The sequence below is a fragment of the Carassius auratus genome, chromosome 5 (assembly GCF_003368295.1).
Source record: "Carassius auratus strain Wakin chromosome 5, ASM336829v1, whole genome shotgun sequence".
NCBI classification, from domain to species: domain Eukaryota; kingdom Metazoa; phylum Chordata; class Actinopteri; order Cypriniformes; family Cyprinidae; genus Carassius; species Carassius auratus.
The window spans coordinates 5,971,896-5,990,463 of record NC_039247.1 but is presented as its reverse complement, the minus strand read 5'-3'; the positions used below and the strand labels follow the sequence as shown (position 1 = coordinate 5,990,463).

The following is an 18,568-nucleotide window of genomic DNA, read 5'->3' as shown; positions in this document are numbered from 1 at the left end:
TTTCTTGGACACATCTGTCAGTCAATCATTAAACTATACACCATATGTTTAATTTTAACTTTAAGGCTTTAAAATGAATTTTCTCAGTTAATTTTGGGAAAAGTCCAAACATACCCAGACCAAACGTCTCCAGTTTTCTTGTCATCAACATGCACTTACACATATTTTGTGTAGCACATGTGCAGTAAACAATGTCAACACTTTTGTGTAAAAAAAAAAAAAAAATTATATAATGTGAAATACTGCACTTATCTTGTCATCACAGTTTCACAATAAAGCTGACATTCTGTTTTATTTTGCATGTTTTCATTTGTACCTCTGATTTGATGGCTCTATACTTCTACTATATGTTAAGAAACATCCCACATGTGTCTTATTTTATTTCTCTTTAGGGATTTTAGGATAAACATCTGAGACAATGAGGATAATTGAATTGACTGCTTAGTAACACCTTCACAGAATTACACTGGGAAATCTGGATCTTTTTAAATTTAAACAACTGTGTCATCTGACACATCAGCGCCTGGCCACAGCTCTACAAGACAGACAGACAGACAGACAGACAGACAGACAGACAGACAGACAGACGGGGCCCCAGCTCGGCCTGTGGATGATAGAGCAGGATGATTTCATTGCTGCATTCCTATGGAGAATGGTTTATTTTCATTGGAAACATAATTGTCGGTGGCAAGAGTTTTGGAAACTCTGCCAAAAGCCCATCCTGTACCATTGTCGCCCTCTATAGGTGACCTAAAATCAACACACTTCTCCCTTTAAGAATGAATAGCATTATGCAAGTGCAGTGTAACTGAAACTACCCTTACAGAAGTCATTCAATTGGGTGTGTATATTTTGCTATACTGTATGAAAATACACAGACCAAAGAAGCTTATTAAATACCAGAAATGGGCTGAGTTGACATTACACATCCTCAAAAGCACTGCCTCGACCCTGGGTCATCCTGTGCCATGTCCAAATGTCAGGTTTTGTAAATAAAGTGAAATATAGAATAAATAATGAAAACACTGGAAGAGATGAAATTGATTACATCTTTTAGGTATTTAAAAATGTGTGTGTATATATATATATATATATATATATATATATATATATATATATATATATATATATATATATATATATATATATATATATAACAAAACTGAAGTACTGTACATTAGCAAGCTCACTGAACAAGTTAAATTTCACAGGATTTATTTCCAGTCAAAATAACATAAAAGCAAACAAACTACAAAAGTACTGTTTACTCCTTATATGAATTACAAATAATAATTAAGTATTCAACCTATGTGGTGATAGAAATTTTATTTGCATTTCATATATTGTTTTTGACAAAAGTAGAATACAAAAATCTATTATTAATTAGTGTTTTATATTTTATGAGCTAAACTGCCTTCTTTTGAAGATACTACCTGTCACTGTAACACCACAATAATAATGATAAAATAATTATAAATAAATAAAAGCGACCAATAATCACTGAAACATATGAATGAATTATGGTACAGCACAGCCACATGTAGCCCAATTAAATATTAAATATGAACAAATGATTTTTTTGACAGATGCATCACTGAATCATCCTTCATCAACTCAATGTCTTCTACATTGTGTCACTTCTGAAGGACTGATGTTATTGTTATTCAAATGAAGGAACACCGTGTATTCAAAGAAGAATTTAAAAGAGTGACTTCAACACTGATTCATCACAGCACTGTTCAAACAGCAGCTGTTGTGTTCAGACTCTGCTGGTTATACATCAGCAAACCGTGGGAGAATCTGACACAGATACAGCTGCTCGGTGGTCTCAACTCCTTCATATGAACCAGAAAACATTTGACTTTAACAAACAAATAACAGCTTTAAGTAAGAATTAGTGGATTTGAAATTTGAAAAAAAATTCCACATACTAAGCTTTTTATCCAGTTCCCCTGACACAAACCCCAACAAATGGACCAATCAGACTCTGCCACATGCAGGTGGAGACCTATCAGCAACCCATATCTACTGTCTTGACCCTCATTTCACCAAAGGACCTCAATCTTTCTGGATACGGTGAGTATGTGGCTCACACTGGTGGCCCTTTTGGCTCTGTGTGCCACGGGGAGAAGTGCTGAAAATGTTTCAGAAAGCAGTGCTGAAAAGGAAAAGCTTGTTATAGCCAGAGGAAAACTTATGGTGAGTGCTCAGTACTAGCTTGGATGATTGATATATAAGGAGTTTTGCTCTAAAAAGTCACTAATATATTTGTTTTAAAATGGTTTGGGAAATACAAATACATAGACTACCAATCAATAATTTGAGGTTGCTAATATTATTAATTTTTTATGCTATCCAAGGATGCATTTATTTGATCAAAATATAAAACCAGTAATATTGTACAACACTTGTTTTCAATGTTATGCAATTGTTAATCTATCTTCAATCCCTTCCCAGGCTCCTAGTGTAGTGGGATGATCCATAAAGAAGATGCCAGAGCTCTACAATTTCCTGATGGAGCGATGGGCATTGTAGTATCCTGGCATTAAATACACTGAAATTCACTCATTTTATTGTAATTACAGTATTTTCAGTTTATTGCTCGACTCTTTTTAAAGAATGTTTAAAAATATCTTGCATATATCTTCTGGGTGGCTCTGTAAAGAGCATTTTACAGGGACGTAAAAGTTAATGAAATCTTTACAGGCCCAGAGTGCCGTCTTCTGTGCTGTCATATGTTGAAACGCTTGGAGGCCGGGGTCATGCGCTTCATGGCCTCAGAGGTCATTTGTCTGCTGCTGTTAACCTTAACCCGCTGTTTCAAGTCACAACCTGGAGTACGATTCAGGAGAGGATAAAAACCCACGCCTGATCTTCTACAATGAGAAGGACGAGGAAGTAAAGGTAAGGACAATGTTATTACTTGACATGCAATTTTTCAGCATTTGCATTTTTTGCATGGAAATTTTCAGATGCTTACTGTATTTGTTACTTGCTGAAAAACTTGTACTTTTTAAATATTATTCACGCTCATGCCTATGCAAACAAGTGTCACAACATATGACACATACAGTATATAATACATTTAAATATTACATATTTAAAAACAGACCTGACAAAGGGTAAAAAATTTAGAAATGCTAAAATTATCCAAATATTTCCAAAGGAGGTACAATTTTTTATTGAAAATATTATGTATTTATAGCCAAACATGTAAAGGCCATTAGGGAAATACACATAATAATATACCTTGTATTGTAAAAACAGAAGGAATATAAAGAACTATAAAAATGTTTAGATGCAAAAACTATATGTAAAAAAAAAATAAAGTGTTAAGTGTTATCATTACCTGAAAGCTGAATAAATATGCTTTGATGTATGGTTTGTTAGGATCTGACAATATTTGGCCGAGATAAAATTATTTGAAAATCTGGAATCTGAGGGAGCAAAAAAAAATAAGTTGTCCTTTTAAGTTGTCCGAATGAATTCTCATCAATGCATATTACTAAACCGAAATTACATTTTTATATATTTACGGCAGGAAATGTACAATATATCTTCATGGAACAAATTCAAACTAAGCATAAGAATATAATTTTTAAAATAAAACAGAATGTAAACTATACAAATGTGAAAAATTTATACATATTAATACATTAATACAATTTTTTTTTTGATAGATGTAAAAACTGAAATATAATAATATAAAATGGAAAAACTAAAGATAAAAGTGAGATTGTAGGCTACAAGTCTCTTTCACTTCTCTGAGCTCAGGTTGTTCCAGTGAGGAAGATGAAGGCAGATGAGATCAGCAGCTTGCTGGATTCTCTGGGTTTCTATAAGAGGTCACAGAAAGGCGAGGAGATCCCTGAGGAGTTCAAACACTTCCCTTTAAAGGCGCCCCGGGATGAACTGTGACCCCGCTGGTCAGGGCCGGGACTGCAGCCTGCCGCCAATGACGTCCAGAGTCTCAAAGCTCAGACACATGCCGGGCTCTGGACCGACACACAGATGGCTGGAGGCAGTCTGGCTCCTAACCGGACAGATTTGACAATAAACGTCTTACATCTTTGGCTCAAGTGTCCTTGTTTTGTTTGGTTGCGTTTCATTAAAATGTAGCAGCCTTGATTTTCACACAAAAAACAAACCCACTGAAAGATGGCCATTAAAGGAAACACGTGGCAAGTCGTTGAAGCTGTCAGAATAAATGAGAAGCCTAATTGTTGAGTTTTGCATTTCTAAACAAAAAGGATCCTCAAAATTACTGTAGCTGTCAAGAATAAACTAATTAATAATAATTGTATTATATTCAAATTGTGGACTAAACAGCTCTTAAACATTAACAGTGCTAATCAGAGTTTTCAAAATAACACAATTACAGTTAATTACTCTAAAACACAAATTAATATGGGAAAAAATGAAAAATAAATTGTATACATAAATACATTTATAAAATTAATACATATTTTTAATTGATATTTAAATTTACTTAAATTTTCTTATACATTCCTATCTATCTATCTATCTATCTATCTATCTATCTATCTATCTAGAAAATGTATAAAATATATATTTGAATCTATTAAAAGTTATTTTTATTTTCTATATTTAAAAATATAGTGGTGAATAAAACCTAGTTATATTTTGTATTGTTTGTTTTCATTAAATTAAATCCACCGATTGTGTGCATTATATTGTATTATATAAATATTATACTTGTTTTAAGCATAAATCTCACTAAACTGGTTAAATCTTATTTTTTAAAACAATTAATAATTTGCTAATATGTATTGAAAATATATATATATAAAATATATATATATATATATATATATATATATATATATATATATATATATATATATTGGGGGGAAAGTATGTTTTTGTTTAAATATTTTTGCTGGTAGTTTTTATGATTTACAATTGATTATTATTATGTTTTTATGTAGTTCCTATGGTTAGCATGGTGAAGGAGCGACATCTTAATCTGCTGATGTCAGACTCCATCTGTTTGCTTTAGATTTAATCCGATTAGCACTTGGACGACTCCAATTAATCTCAGCCACACAAACTGAAGTAGAGAAGCGTGGAGGTCTCCAGCATGCCTGTGTTCTACACGCCGATCCCTCACAACCTGAGAGTGGGTCTGGCTAACGTCAGCGGCTCAGTGTTTATAAATAACAGGACGCGAGACAGCGGAGACTTCAGGGACCCTTATCAGGATAATGAAGGTGAGACGTCTTCCAAACACAATGCAACCACTCCACAGCCTGCCTAGATTATAGAGGCTACACATTTGTTAGTCACAATGTTAAGACTGTGTCTTGAGAACTAGTTTGACTAAGCAGTTAGTGGTAACCAGTCTTACTTTTCAGATTCAAATTGGACCAAGATACATTTTTGTTTTAACCGAATTAAAAAAGTTATGACTTATCAATTGAATGTCTAACTTTTAAGAGTCTATGTAGTAGTTTCTGCAACTGGCCACCGGTTAAGTGATCTTCCCAACCGTGTTGATCTTTTATTCTATGCTGTCTAGTGTGTACTGAGGTGGCGTCTCATCTCCCGCTGCAGATGCTGCTCTACTTCAACATCTTCTACTTCCCCTTCTGGTGGATCTCTGAGCTGCTAATGCTACACTTAAAGGTGCATTCAATTATAATCATAAAAGACATTTTCAATCAACAAATCCTCACTTCATTGGGGTGATATTATGAGAAGTTATTTGATCTTATAAAATAAAACACAATACATTATGAAAACATATTCAAATTTGTAGTTATTTTAGCATCATTCACAAAGTTTTACAGCTTTTGTTAACATTTTGAATTAGATTTTATTTTTACTGTTTTTATTTTAGTAAAAAGTATTAGCAAATCTTGTCTTGTCTTTTTTTTTTACAAACATGTCTTTGTAGTTATTTTTAAATCTTCAGTTTTAGTTATTTTATCACTTAAAGTAAAACTAAATGAAAATGAGAAATGCTACCTTGTCAAATAAAAGTAAAAAGAAATAAGTTTTTCCATTTAATTTCAGTTAACATTTATTTAATTCATTATTTTATTATTTTAGTTTATGAAAACATCTAATAACAGGTTTATATTTTGTTTTAATTGTTATTTTAAGATTTTGTTTCATTTGTAATTTTATTCTAGTTTTTTTTTTTTTATATAAAGTTAAAGTGTTTTTTTAAATATTTTATTTCAGTTCATGTTTATACCAAGTAATGTTTTTTTTTTTTTTTTTTTTTTTTTTTTTTAGTTTTAGTTAATTAATAACCCTGTTCTGAACCCCTGCAAAACATGAATACAATTCAAACTTTAGCAGCATTGTGAGTGGACCCCAGGGAAATAATAAAACGACAAACATAACTGTTTAAAACTTTTTTTATGTCTATAACATGCAGAAGGTTGAAGAGGTCCAGAGAAATGATGTGTAAACAAATGAGTTCTAGGGAGCATTTTAGTGACTTTGCTGAAAGTGTTTATTAAAATGAATGCATGAACATGGCATCCGTAATAGCTGCAGCTGGCAGGCCATTAGCAGCGATGCAAGATAAAAGGCTTTCAAACATTAGAACAGCGCCTGTATCCATTGTGATGGTCTGCCTTTGTGAACTGCACACTGAAGTTCAAGTGCTACTGTTATATATTGTACCTTTAATAGCTCAGCTAAATCACAGCAATTCAGTGAGATGCTGCTTATCATTTCTAATGGCATGACATGAAAATCCCTCCCTCCCTGCTCACCTACTTGTAATAATATTTGGATAAGTTGGAATTTTTGAGGTCAGATAGGGTTGTGGATATTTTTACGGTCTTATGTGATCTTACCTCTGTTTCTTTCTTCATTTCCATAGATCAGTTATCTTCCGGTGTATTACCAGTGTCTGCTGGTGACGGGGTTGGTTCTGATTAGCATATTCGAGGTGTTGCGGCTGTATCTCGGTTATGTTGGGAATCTCAAAGAGAAGGTAATGTGCAAGAAATTTTAGAAATCATTCTCAATCTAAACACTGCTCATGGCCTAATAGAGCCTGAATGCATAAAGAGAGAGATCAGATTATCAGAAAGTAAGAAATATGATGAGATTAAATGCTAATTTTACTCTCAGTTTACTACCGGTAAGTTTTTTTTTTTTTTTTTTATGTCTGGCGGGAGATAAATTTAATTATTGTTTGGCAGGAGATCTAGAAAAAGTCAACCTTTTTACTTTGGGTCTAAGTAAACCATGTTATAGTTATGAAGAAAGATATAAAAATAATAACAATTTAGAAATTAATATTAATTTATGAAAATATGTTAATAGAAATCATTTGATGTTACTCATTAGCATCATTAAAATTATGACAGTACATTCATCTTTATAAGATCAATATATATATATATAAAAAAGTTAATAAATACATTTACTACATAAAATTAATGACCAGAGCATTCAAGCTCCAAAATAGATATTCTATAATTTTATGAACTTTATAAATAATAAATATGAAACATAAAACATCATATATAGAAATCATATATACATTAAATGTAAACAAATAATCATTGAGAAATGAATGAATTTAAGTAGCAATCTAAATGTTAATATTTATTATCAAATGATACCTTAGTTCTTCCTTTTTTCATTCTTGTCTTGAGGTTCCAGAGTTGGCTGGATTTTGGCTGATCTCCTTCCTCTTCCAGCTGCCGATCATCCTCTTCTTCATCACTGATGAAGACACCATCATTCTTCCTTTGGAGCGGGCCGTTCACTCTCTCTATCTGGCTTTCCTGCTGGGCGAGCTGCTGGCCTCGTTTCTCGCCCTGCGCGTCATGACTCGCAAACTCGCCCAGCAGTTTCACATCAGGCAGTTCGGCCCTGTCCAGGGTCTCCATACAGCAGACGCCCTGCCTGTGTTTGGACTGCCGTACGGGGGCAGGAGTGTGCTGCCTGTGAGGGACATTCAGCCTTACTGATTGAGAGATGATGTATTATGAAGGTTAATGAAACCTGGTGGTTAATGATCTGGGCGTCTAATCGAACAGTTGGTACGGTCCTCCACAATGTGACCTTCAGAAATAAGTGCACTTGTGTTGCAATAAGAGTATGGTACATGGCAAAGATACAAATCCATAACAAGTACTAGTAAAAAGCAGCTAGTTGTCACACAGAAGGTTGCCACAAACACTTTAGCTCAGTAACCGTATGAGGACTGGAGTTCAAGCAGTCCAAAACGATTCGAGTGCAATTACACAAATTAAAGGATTTTTTTTTTCTAGTTCAGAAATGTCATAACTTGAGTACAACTTAATGTGGGCAGATTTTAACTTGAAGACTGGACTGTATTCCAAATTATTTTCTAAAAAAGGGAGTTTAATGAAAGGATCTCATTGTGAAAGCTTACACCATATGACAACATTATTGGCAAAAGTAGTGGACATGTATTGTAATTATTTTTGCAGGTATAACCTAAAATATTTTTTATACAGATATTGACTTTTGAAATAAACCCTCACTGATAAAAATTCACGTAAAAAATATATATTGGAATAAATGTTATATTGTTTATCATTATGAATGATACTTATAATAATAATAATTATTATTATTATTTTAAAGAAACTAATGCATTAGAATGCACAAAACTGATCAAAAGTTATAGTAAAGACATATAATGTTATACGTACATTAAAATGTTATTTCTATTTCAAATTAGTGCTATACATTTTAACTTTCTATTCATCAAAAATCCAGAAAAAAAAGATCATGGTTTATTAAAATAGGAAACAGTTATATTTAAATGCAAAAAAAGAAAAGAAAAGAAAACACTAATTTCTTTTGAATTAAAGAATATATGTATACACATATACACACACACACACAAATATAATCTATATGTAATAATGTATATACACACATATAAAATACAACATCATACGTCACAACATAACAAATGCGATATATAATTAGACACATGGTGGCGCTGTGAGACTGTTTCCCTCACCAGTCCACAGTCTCCACACTGCTGCAGAACAGATTCACAGAATGACTCATCAGCCTTAACTCCCAAGAGACACACAGACTTACTCTTACACTCGTTTCTGTGACATCAAGACCTGTGTTTCAATGAATATATTTGTAAAAATGAAGTACGATGTAATAATAGTAAAATATATCCAACTGACTGTCTTAATGCAAATCCACCTAACATTGGAAATGCCTCCATATAGGTATTCATAAAACAGAATGCAATGCATTATACCTTTGCCAAAATACTTGCAATCAGTCATAACACATTTTAATATTACCTATAATTGTTACACCTTTAAAGAATACGATGCATTAAAACAGTCAAGTCACATTTTTATTTATATAAAGTTTTATACAATACAAGCTGTTTCAAAACAGCTTCACAGTAACAAGCCAAAAACTAACAGTTCATCTTGCAAAATGTATCAATTAAGAGAATTAACTGGCACATAAAATCATCTGATTTAATGCACTTTTTTTTAAACAATAACCATGTTTATGAACGTGACAGATTATAACACTTAACGTACTGTATGTGCACATGGGCTCATGTACACATGATCCAAATTCATTATTACAGATCATTAGCCACATGATGTGTTTGTTTTAACAATTTCTGCCAGGTGGGAGGTACAACCCACACACACACACACACACACACACACACACACACACGCACACACACACGCGCACACACACTTCACTCTCTTGAGATCTGAGGGGCTTTTCATGAGCAAGAAGATAAAAAGTAACTTGAGCTCCATATTGACTTGTGTCTTACATTTGAGCAGTAATTTGGCAGTTCCTGGAGAGACAGAGAGTCTCTGTCAGTGTGCAGAAAGCTGATATACACCTAATTATTAATATAACAGATGGGAGACCTGTCAGCATATGCTGGAACAACATTATAATGCTAACGAAAATACTGGCGAGATTAGACGTTCGCCTCTGATTTTATTTCTAATGATTTCTGTCTGCACTTCTGTTTATGCAACATAATGGATGATATTTCACATTGTTTCTTACAGATATTTTTTTTTCCATAAATATCTATCTTTCCTGCGTTCAGAGCCAAAGACAGTCTGGCTGGCAGTTGCTCAAGGTGTTGTGTTGTTTTTCATTTGCATTAAACAGAGTCTGGATATGCAACGCAGTCAATTAAGAAGATAAAGTCTAGCAGTCTGGCTTACAGTGGTTTTTGGGAACTGCTTTCACAGCATAATTTTTTTTTCTACATTGTTGTTTGCATTTAAAAATGCTGTAGTGCTTCAAATGCAAAGAGGTTTGTATACCGCAAACCAAACTGACAAATGAAGTGGGTTTTATTTTGCAGAGGTGCAAGAGTTCTCTTATCATTTTGTAAATGAAGGTTTATTTCCTTTTGAGCTCACCGGTTTGAGTGTAAGCACATCAGTGTATGTACATTCAAATCTTTCTGTATTAGCAGTCTCCTTTGACAAAACAGATTATTGACAAAAAGAGAACCACACAAAAATACATACACTGTGACAAAATAGATAAATATTGCCAGTTACTGAAATTCTGAACTTATTCAAACATCAGATAATATACTCCACATTAATACTTTTATCCAGCAAGGATCCGTTAAATTGATCAAAAGTGAAACATCTTTCTTTTTATTTTTCTTCAATTAAATGTTGTTCTTTTGAACTTTCTATTCAACAAAGAATCCTAAAAATAAAGTAAAATAGTCACTGTTTTCACAAAAATATTAAGCAGGTAATGATAATCATATCAAATATTCCCTGAGCACCAAATCAGAATATTAGAATGATTTATACAGGATCATGTGACACTGAATAATGATGCTGAAAATTCAGATTTGATCACAGGAATCAATTACAATATATTTAAATAGACAACTGTGCAAATATTGCATACTGCACAGTATTACTGTTAATTGTATTTTGTCAAATCAATGCAGCCTTGATAAGCATTAATATTAATATTACATATGAAATAATAATAATAATCATTACTTTTCCAAACTTTTGAACAGTGCCGAAACTACAGTATAGTGACCTTATTACAGAAACTACTATATAAAATACAACATGAGGAATAGTAAAATAGGTTCAAAACAATGAACTAATTAGGATATTAGTGTCTTCATATGTTAACAAAACAACAAAGAAAACAAAAAATATCATATAGTTTCTCTTTTTTCATAACTTTAATTTCATCTAGTTTTTTCTTCTTTTTTTTCTAGTTTTTTCTTGTCTCTCACCTCAAATGGAATCATTTGTATAGTTCTCTTCACAATGCATATTGTTCCAAAGCAGCTTTACAAACAATAGCAGCTCACAAACCCTCTAGTAAGCAGCCACAGGCGACAGAGTCAGGGAAAATATCTCTAAGATGTCGAATGTGATAAGGAAGAAACCTCAGGAGGAACCAACTCTCTGCTGGAGGAAGCCTCTTCTTCTGACTGCTACTCTTCAGTTTTCTCTAATCTCTTCTCGTCTCCTCTCTCTCTCGCAGCAGAGGTCATTATAATCTGTACATAGGACTCTTATAAAATGAGTTTTTGTATTGTGTAGCAAGTCACTTCTGAAGCGTTCGAGGTTGGTAAATACAGTTTCTGCTTCAAAATTCAATGGGGAAAAGCTAAAGAAGAAAATCTCCTTTGCATTTTTAAGTTGATCCAAGTATATTTTTTAAGATGCTGGAGATGACCTGGAAAATGGGGCCATGCTATTTAGAGATGAACTTAATCAAATGCATGCAAGTACAATCTAAAGATTAATATGTTAAGTCATCATATCTATACAGTAAGTTAGCATTCCTGGAAGTGACGAGGGACACAATGGCTGCCTGCCAAATGAGAATCTCGGGCAACAGGGAATGCTGCACATTTTCCTCACCGCGGCTGCATGACGCGTAAAATAAAAGCAATAATGGGAAAGTGATGGATGCCATTGTGTGGACGGCTTCATTACATGTTGACACTTCCCAGATAGAATGTCCTTTGGGAACCACATTCGGACCATTCTGTGCATGATTGATAGGTTTTATTAACAATTGTGGAAATATCATTTCTGAATCTGTTTCTAGAACTGCACATCATAGGAAAAGTGAACCAGATAATACTGTCAAGCTGTACAATTTTCATGATTATTTCATAAGGAAGGTATTGTGCATTTTTAACATTAACATGTCAGTGTAAAGCATCCTCCACAATATTTTTGCAATATGTAAACAAAATGTTAACTATCTTTATGCACGGGAACAGGCAGATGATATGACATTGCACAAACACATTTATAAACCAAATCTCTGAAATAAACTAGAATTTAACTCAGTTTCTCATTATTGGATCTAAATGACAAAAAAATAAGACTTTTACACAAAATTAGATGCAAAACAACAGTATTTATAAAACATTGAATACTTGATTTTGATTGGTTAATCGTGGTTATTTTTTTATTTATTTTTTTAAGATGTGGTTTAATAAGCAAAATAATGTATAGTTAGCCAGTCAGTATAACATATATTTGTAATACTTTATCTTGATTGGCTAAGTATGCAATATTTTTATATAATAAGACTAAAACAGCATACTTTACCAAGCAAACAATTTTCTACATAGCTGTGCCAGTTTCATGTCTCATGTATTACTTTGGTTCCCTTCTCACATAATAAAATAGGCTAACTTAAAAAGTTGAATTCGACTAATTTGACAATATTTCCATTCCAATGTCATTTATTTATTTATTTAGAAAAGGCTTAAAAAGCAAAATAATGTCAGCCAGTCAATATAACAATAATGAATAGAATAAAAAATAAATTTTCCCTGTCTTCTCTTTTAGATAATATGCTATATCAATAGCTTGATGTTAATTTGAATATTTCTAGGCTGATTGCTGATCTAGTTGAATAAATATGCAGCATAGTGAGATCATGGCACAACAATGCAGCAAACTTCTGTTTGAAATGCCATTGCAGTATGCTGCTAGTACTGCGTTCCTGAGTAAGAGTGTTGACAATGCAATGTGTGCTTTTAAACCAGTCATTGTTACTTGAGAGTAATGCAGAAGCGTGGCCCTCGAAAGTGAGCGGAGTTCATCTCTGGCATGAGAATTGAGTTTTATTTAGCTAGCTGCATCCACACAGCCTCTCTGGCCAGACACCAATTGAGAAAATCACATTTTCAATTTGTCTGGCCATTTGTGTCAGAGGCAATTCTGAAAAAAACGGAGCCCTACAGGTGGTTTAAGCGGCTGTTCAGGATGTTGATGAATTTGGCTCAGCAGAGGTTTGTGTTTAATCTCAGGATTGTGTGACAGCCATGAGCACTGGGTCTGTTAGGAACTTGCCGCACGGTTAATGACTTTAGCCTCAGTGTTGACGAGCAGCTGAATAAAACACTACATTTGACGTTCACCACAGGATGAGAAATGTTCCGAGCATTCAGGTGTCACTCAATAGAGCACTGTATTGATGCAATGCATGAATTATATACACTGCATATAGTGTGTGGCCCCAAAAAGTATTGATAGCCGAGTTGCACTAAATGTTTAAAATGTTGTTGCATTAGACTACAAAAAAAAAAATAATAAAATAATAATAATAATAATATGTATATACATAAATAAAACTAAGAACAGACATTCTGCAGTAAATGTGTGTCTGTGATCTCTGAGCGATCAAATATTTCTGTAAAACCACTGCAGAATACTATATTACACCAATATTCATAGTCATACTGATGCTAATTCCATGTGTTTTGTATTAGTACAAGATAATTTGTTTCACAAAATTTGGCAAAAGTATGGCATTAAAGGGATACTCCACCCCAAAATTATATTATTGTCATTTATGCACTTTTTGAACGCAAATAAAACTAAAAAACAAATTTATTCAGCAATTTGTCTCCTCTGTGTCTCTCCACATCACTGTAGCGCCACTTTTGGAGAATATTAGCTGAACGCAGGCAGTGTACGTTCTTCTGTGTTAGCCGCGACACAAGGATACAAGTCACAAGCCTCCCGGTTTTCATCCAAAATATTTTACATTGTGTTCCAAAGACGAACAAAGTTTTTACAGGTTTGGAACGACATGGGGGTAAGTGATTAATGACAAAATTGTCATTTTGGGATGGAGTATCCTTTTAAGACCAATAATAACAACAAGAATACTATTTTGTATAATTTTGTATTTTTGTATTACATAAAATATTTTTGTTAACTTTTTAAATTCTTAATCATAATAATGCTTATAATAGTAAAATAACATTTACTGTTAAAAAACTATATAAAATTAAAACAATTTTTTTTTTTTTTTTTTTTTTCTCTGTAGTAGTCACTAATAATCATTTAGCTATTATGATTCAAAAAGCAGAAACAAAACTATACTTTTGAAAATTTTTCTGTATATCAGTCAATTATGGAATCTTACTTCTGCCACAGAATAATATAATAAAAAAGGTAATTGCAATTTTTTATCTCACAATCTAGAATAGTGTTGCAAAAGGGCAGAACATTTTCTGAAATTAAAACTAATTTGAAATTCTGAATTCAGGATTGCATCATATAATCTCACAATTCTGAATTGGGAGATGACTTTAAATTGCAAGAAAAAAAAAACTGACATAAAAATTTGCACTTGTTAATTATTTTTTGGTGGAAATAAACTACCATAGCTATTAGATATTTTATTTTTATCTTTATGAGACAAAAAAGAACCAGTAATCTATCCATTTGAGGTACCATTTGTGCATTAGTTTTAAATATATTCACCCCTGTGACTAAATTCATAGACATGTTATTTTATCATGAAGTATTTGCAGTTCCCCTTTTCAGGACATCATGTTTTTCCAATGTGTTTAATATTCCCTCTGACATATTTGGGTTCCTGAATTTTTCTCTCTCTCCAAATAAAATCCATTCATGTTTAATGTCTGCAAACATTTCTGAGAGAAAATAGGCCATGTACAAGAAACAATTTGACAAAAAGAGAGGTGAAGACACGCTAATGCAGGCTGTTATTATTTAAAAACCAACCCATTTTCATGACACACAATGTGACATTAATGGTTTCTAAGAGACACACACAGCTGCAGGTCATTCATTATTCACCATAAATGCCATATAACAAATGTTAAACAATGCTTAAATTTAGTGCCATTACATTTTGAGGCTACTTAAAAATTAGCTACTTATTGCACATGCCTTGCAAGCAGGATTTTGTTTCAATGTCCTATTCTCTACCAAACAAATAGCACATAAGACTTATCTCCACCAACACAGACATACTCCTAAAGACAAACACACAAGATGTGCTGCACACAAATAAGCAGGGCTCTGCCCAGCAATGAGGTTTTGTATTGTAAGTATCCCTCATATCAGTGTGCTTTGCAGGTTTGATGCCCCAGATCCTACAAACAACTGGGTAGAAGATAACTAATGTCTTAGTTTAGGCATGTACAGATTTGCCTGTCACCTTTCCCTGTGTATAACCGTATTCAAACCTCTGTGTCTCTTAGATATTCAGGTCTACTGATTTGGCTAAGCAGGGGTGTTTTTTTTTTTTTTTTGAGGAGTCAAAGGCCCATGCCAAAAAACAAAAAAACAAAACAAATATGAGCTCTATATAGTGTGATAATAAGGGATGCACCAAAACGAAAATTCTGGGCCAAAACAAAAAAAATCTGAAGCCAGTGGTGCGCCACTTTCTCCTCTTTTCAAGTGTGCTCCTGCATGCTATGTTTGACAGAAATGTATTATCAATTAAATATTCGTAAGTGCATGTGTTGCACAGTCACAGACTAGACATTTAAATTTTGCCACACATTTACCTGGAGACAGACCAGTTCACACAGAACAACTTATATTTCTTGTAAGGGATAACCTGTCCTACTTTATTCAATTAATCATACTCAGAGCCGCCCTGTCACATAGCAGAATGGGCAAATACACCGTCCATCCATAGGGTTGCCTATATTAAATTGAATAAATATCACATTATAGCTTAATGCCATATTCATATCATAAATGTTGTGATTTTTTATAAAAATACCAATGCGTAGCAGTTTTCAAAGTGAATCAGGTAATGGTTTTGAGTGCAGCCCATGACATGCAGCGCTTCACTCTGAAACATGTATATATCTGCTGGCAAACCACTAAAATAAAAGCAATTTAACATTTTAATTTTTGCAGAGATGTACCGATCGACAATTGGCCACGAATCAGAATCGGACATTTTTATATTATTATTTATTTATTTTTATATATCAGAGTCTGTAAACCCAAAGAGTAGACCATGAAAAGTTCAGATGAAAAAACCTCTAAGTGCCGTCTGAAATTTTCTTCCAAAATTTGCATTTTCTCCTATATTTATCTTCAGTTATTTTACTTTAATGGCATAGAAAAGCCAACCTATACATTGGAATTAAAGTAAAAATACTGAAACTAAACATAGGAGCCTTATAAAACAGTTCAAAAACTTAGCTTAGAGGATTTTGCATTGAATTTTCATTTTGCATCTGAACTCTTTAAATGCATTAGCAGGCAGAGCAAGCTCACTGTTCCCAATGTATAAAGTATGAATGTATCTCTGAGGGGAACTGACTGTCTTAAGAAAAAGTTTAGATGGCATTTTCCTTTCATCTTGGCTCAATATAAAATATTGTGTTCATGGTAATTAAGGAAATAAAGCATCACTGCTGTTCCTTAAGCGCCACCTGCTGACAAGAGAGTGAATTTGCATTTTAATTCAACCCATCTGCTGTTTGGTATGTTTTGTGTAGCCTATTTCCCAAAGCTAAGGTCAGACCATTCGGTTTTTGCTTCAGGTTTTGAAATTATTTAGATTAAAATATAGGCTAATAAAGCAACTAACCATATTCTTCATGTGCTCTTATTTTAATTTTTTCATTCTTTTGCTTAAATAAAAAATATAAAAAATTGGATTCTGCCATGAAATGTCGATTCAGGATTATTTAATTCAAAAATAATATTTATCTGAAATTGAAATCTTTTGCAACATTATAAATGTTTTTACTGTCACTTTTGATAAATTGAACACATTATTGCGACATAAAATTACGAATTTCTGTTTCCCCACAAACTGTGCGTTCGGTGATTACACATTACAGCATACTTGTTGCTCCTTGGAGAAAAAAAAAACTTGTCATCAAATAGCTGTTTCCTGGAGCTAACCAAATGCTCAGTAATGTATAACCTGTCCAGAGATCGGCTAAAGCATTCTCCCAGTGGGCCGCTCAATCTCACATCACATGTTTTTCATTCTGACACATAAAGGCAGTGATGTAATGGAAGCCAGATGTGCTCTAATGCCACTGTGGCATCAGATGTAATTAAACCTTTCTAGCTCCTTACAGCACCCGGACGCTCATGACTCACGGGTCACACGGAGTCTTATCTGCACCCCTTCCAAGACACACTAAGGAGTTTGTTATCCAAGTAGCTTTTAGTCCATGTGGGAGCATTCAAGGAACTGTAAAAGAAGTTCAGAGGCCAGCTGCTCAGGGAAATAGGGTAGGAAATCACTGAAAGGTTGCATTTAAAAAGTCAAACTTGGACTCTTCCTCTCTTTTTATTAATCATGTTTGTATTTTTATTTTTTTAAATCACATTTGTGTGACCTATTGATTGCATGTTTGAGCAAAAACAAGTCAATATGAAACCGAATTTGCAACACCTTTTACTTTATAAATGTGATTTTTTTTTTCTTCTCTGAATATAACAGGATATTGAACTAGAAGAAAATAAAACAGTTCAGGACATAAAAGTTACATGACTTTATGAAAAATGAATAGGATAATGAAAAGTGGCTCCATGATGGAGCTGGTACCTAATTGCAAGTTTGCAATCACCCTCTCAACATATCCCAAAGTTAATCAGCACAATATTTAAAAAAAATAAATAAATCTCTGCCGATTTTACATCTGATTCTGGAATGATTCTTCATTAACTTGATTTGATTTAAATAAATAAACAGTTGTCAAAGTGATTAAGTCAATTGGGTGTACTGACCCTAAAATAAATATTTATTGAATAGAAATATTTAATTAAATTATTTTGACAAGTTTATTCCCAGGGAAGACATTATTTACCTTGAAGGTAATGTAAATAACTTTGTATAACAGTATCTGCAGAAAATGTATAAATTTATGGCTCTAAAAACATTAAATGACTTACAACAGTACCCTAAATCACAAAATTTGGCTATTGGTTAGCATGAAACAATGACCTGTGCACATAGATGATGTTATCCAAAAGTCAAGGCAACCTTTGTTTCTATAGCAGATCGTTTCAAATCAGTTTCACAGTAATAAACAGGAAAACAACAGAATCAAGGATGTTAACTTTATTAAGCCTTTAATAAAGTTAGTTCAATGTTGATTCAGATCTGGTTCAATAATGACATACAATTTCATAAATGAAACAAGTTAAATTCAGCTGTAAGCAGCTCTAAAGAAGACCGTAGTGTCATTATTCAGCTCGAGTCAGTTCAGTGTTGATTCAAGAGTGCTATCAGAAGAAATTGTTAAATATTTGAAGAAGAAATG

The 18,568-nt window shown here is 33.1% G+C and overlaps 2 protein-coding genes across 2 annotated transcripts; both read left to right on the top strand.

The window, feature by feature from the left end:
- Positions 1–1,794: 1,794 nt before the first annotated feature.
- On the top strand, positions 1,795–4,075 carry LOC113068999 (selenoprotein M). Its single transcript, XM_074559882.1, has 4 exons — positions 1,795–2,199; positions 2,458–2,534; positions 2,826–2,904; positions 3,775–4,075. The coding sequence occupies exons 1-4, from the start codon at positions 2,083–2,085 to the stop codon at positions 3,916–3,918; spliced, it is 417 nt and encodes a 138-aa protein (XP_074415983.1). The 5' UTR covers positions 1,795–2,082; the 3' UTR covers positions 3,919–4,075.
- A 911-nt stretch (positions 4,076–4,986) lies between these two features.
- Positions 4,987–8,489, top strand: zgc:112294 (transmembrane protein 17A). The gene is made up of 4 exons (XM_026241975.1): positions 4,987–5,231; positions 5,540–5,646; positions 6,860–6,973; positions 7,644–8,489. The coding sequence occupies exons 1-4, from the start codon at positions 5,102–5,104 to the stop codon at positions 7,959–7,961; spliced, it is 669 nt and encodes a 222-aa protein (XP_026097760.1). The 5' UTR covers positions 4,987–5,101; the 3' UTR covers positions 7,962–8,489.
- Positions 8,490–18,568: the final 10,079 nt, after the last annotated feature.

What these genes read in the sequence shown, in the direction of transcription:
- zgc:112294 (XM_026241975.1), top strand. Translation starts at nt 5,102, where the DNA reads ATGCCTGTGTTCTACACGCCGATCCCTCACAACCTGAGAGTGGGTCTG. An exon ending in CCCTTATCAGGATAATGAAG is followed by an intron (nt 5,232 to 5,539) that starts GTGAGACGTCTT and finishes TATGCTGTCTAG; the next exon opens with TGTGTACTGAGGTGGCGTCT. An exon ending in TTGGGAATCTCAAAGAGAAG is followed by an intron (nt 6,974 to 7,643) that starts GTAATGTGCAAG and finishes TCTTGTCTTGAG; the next exon opens with GTTCCAGAGTTGGCTGGATT.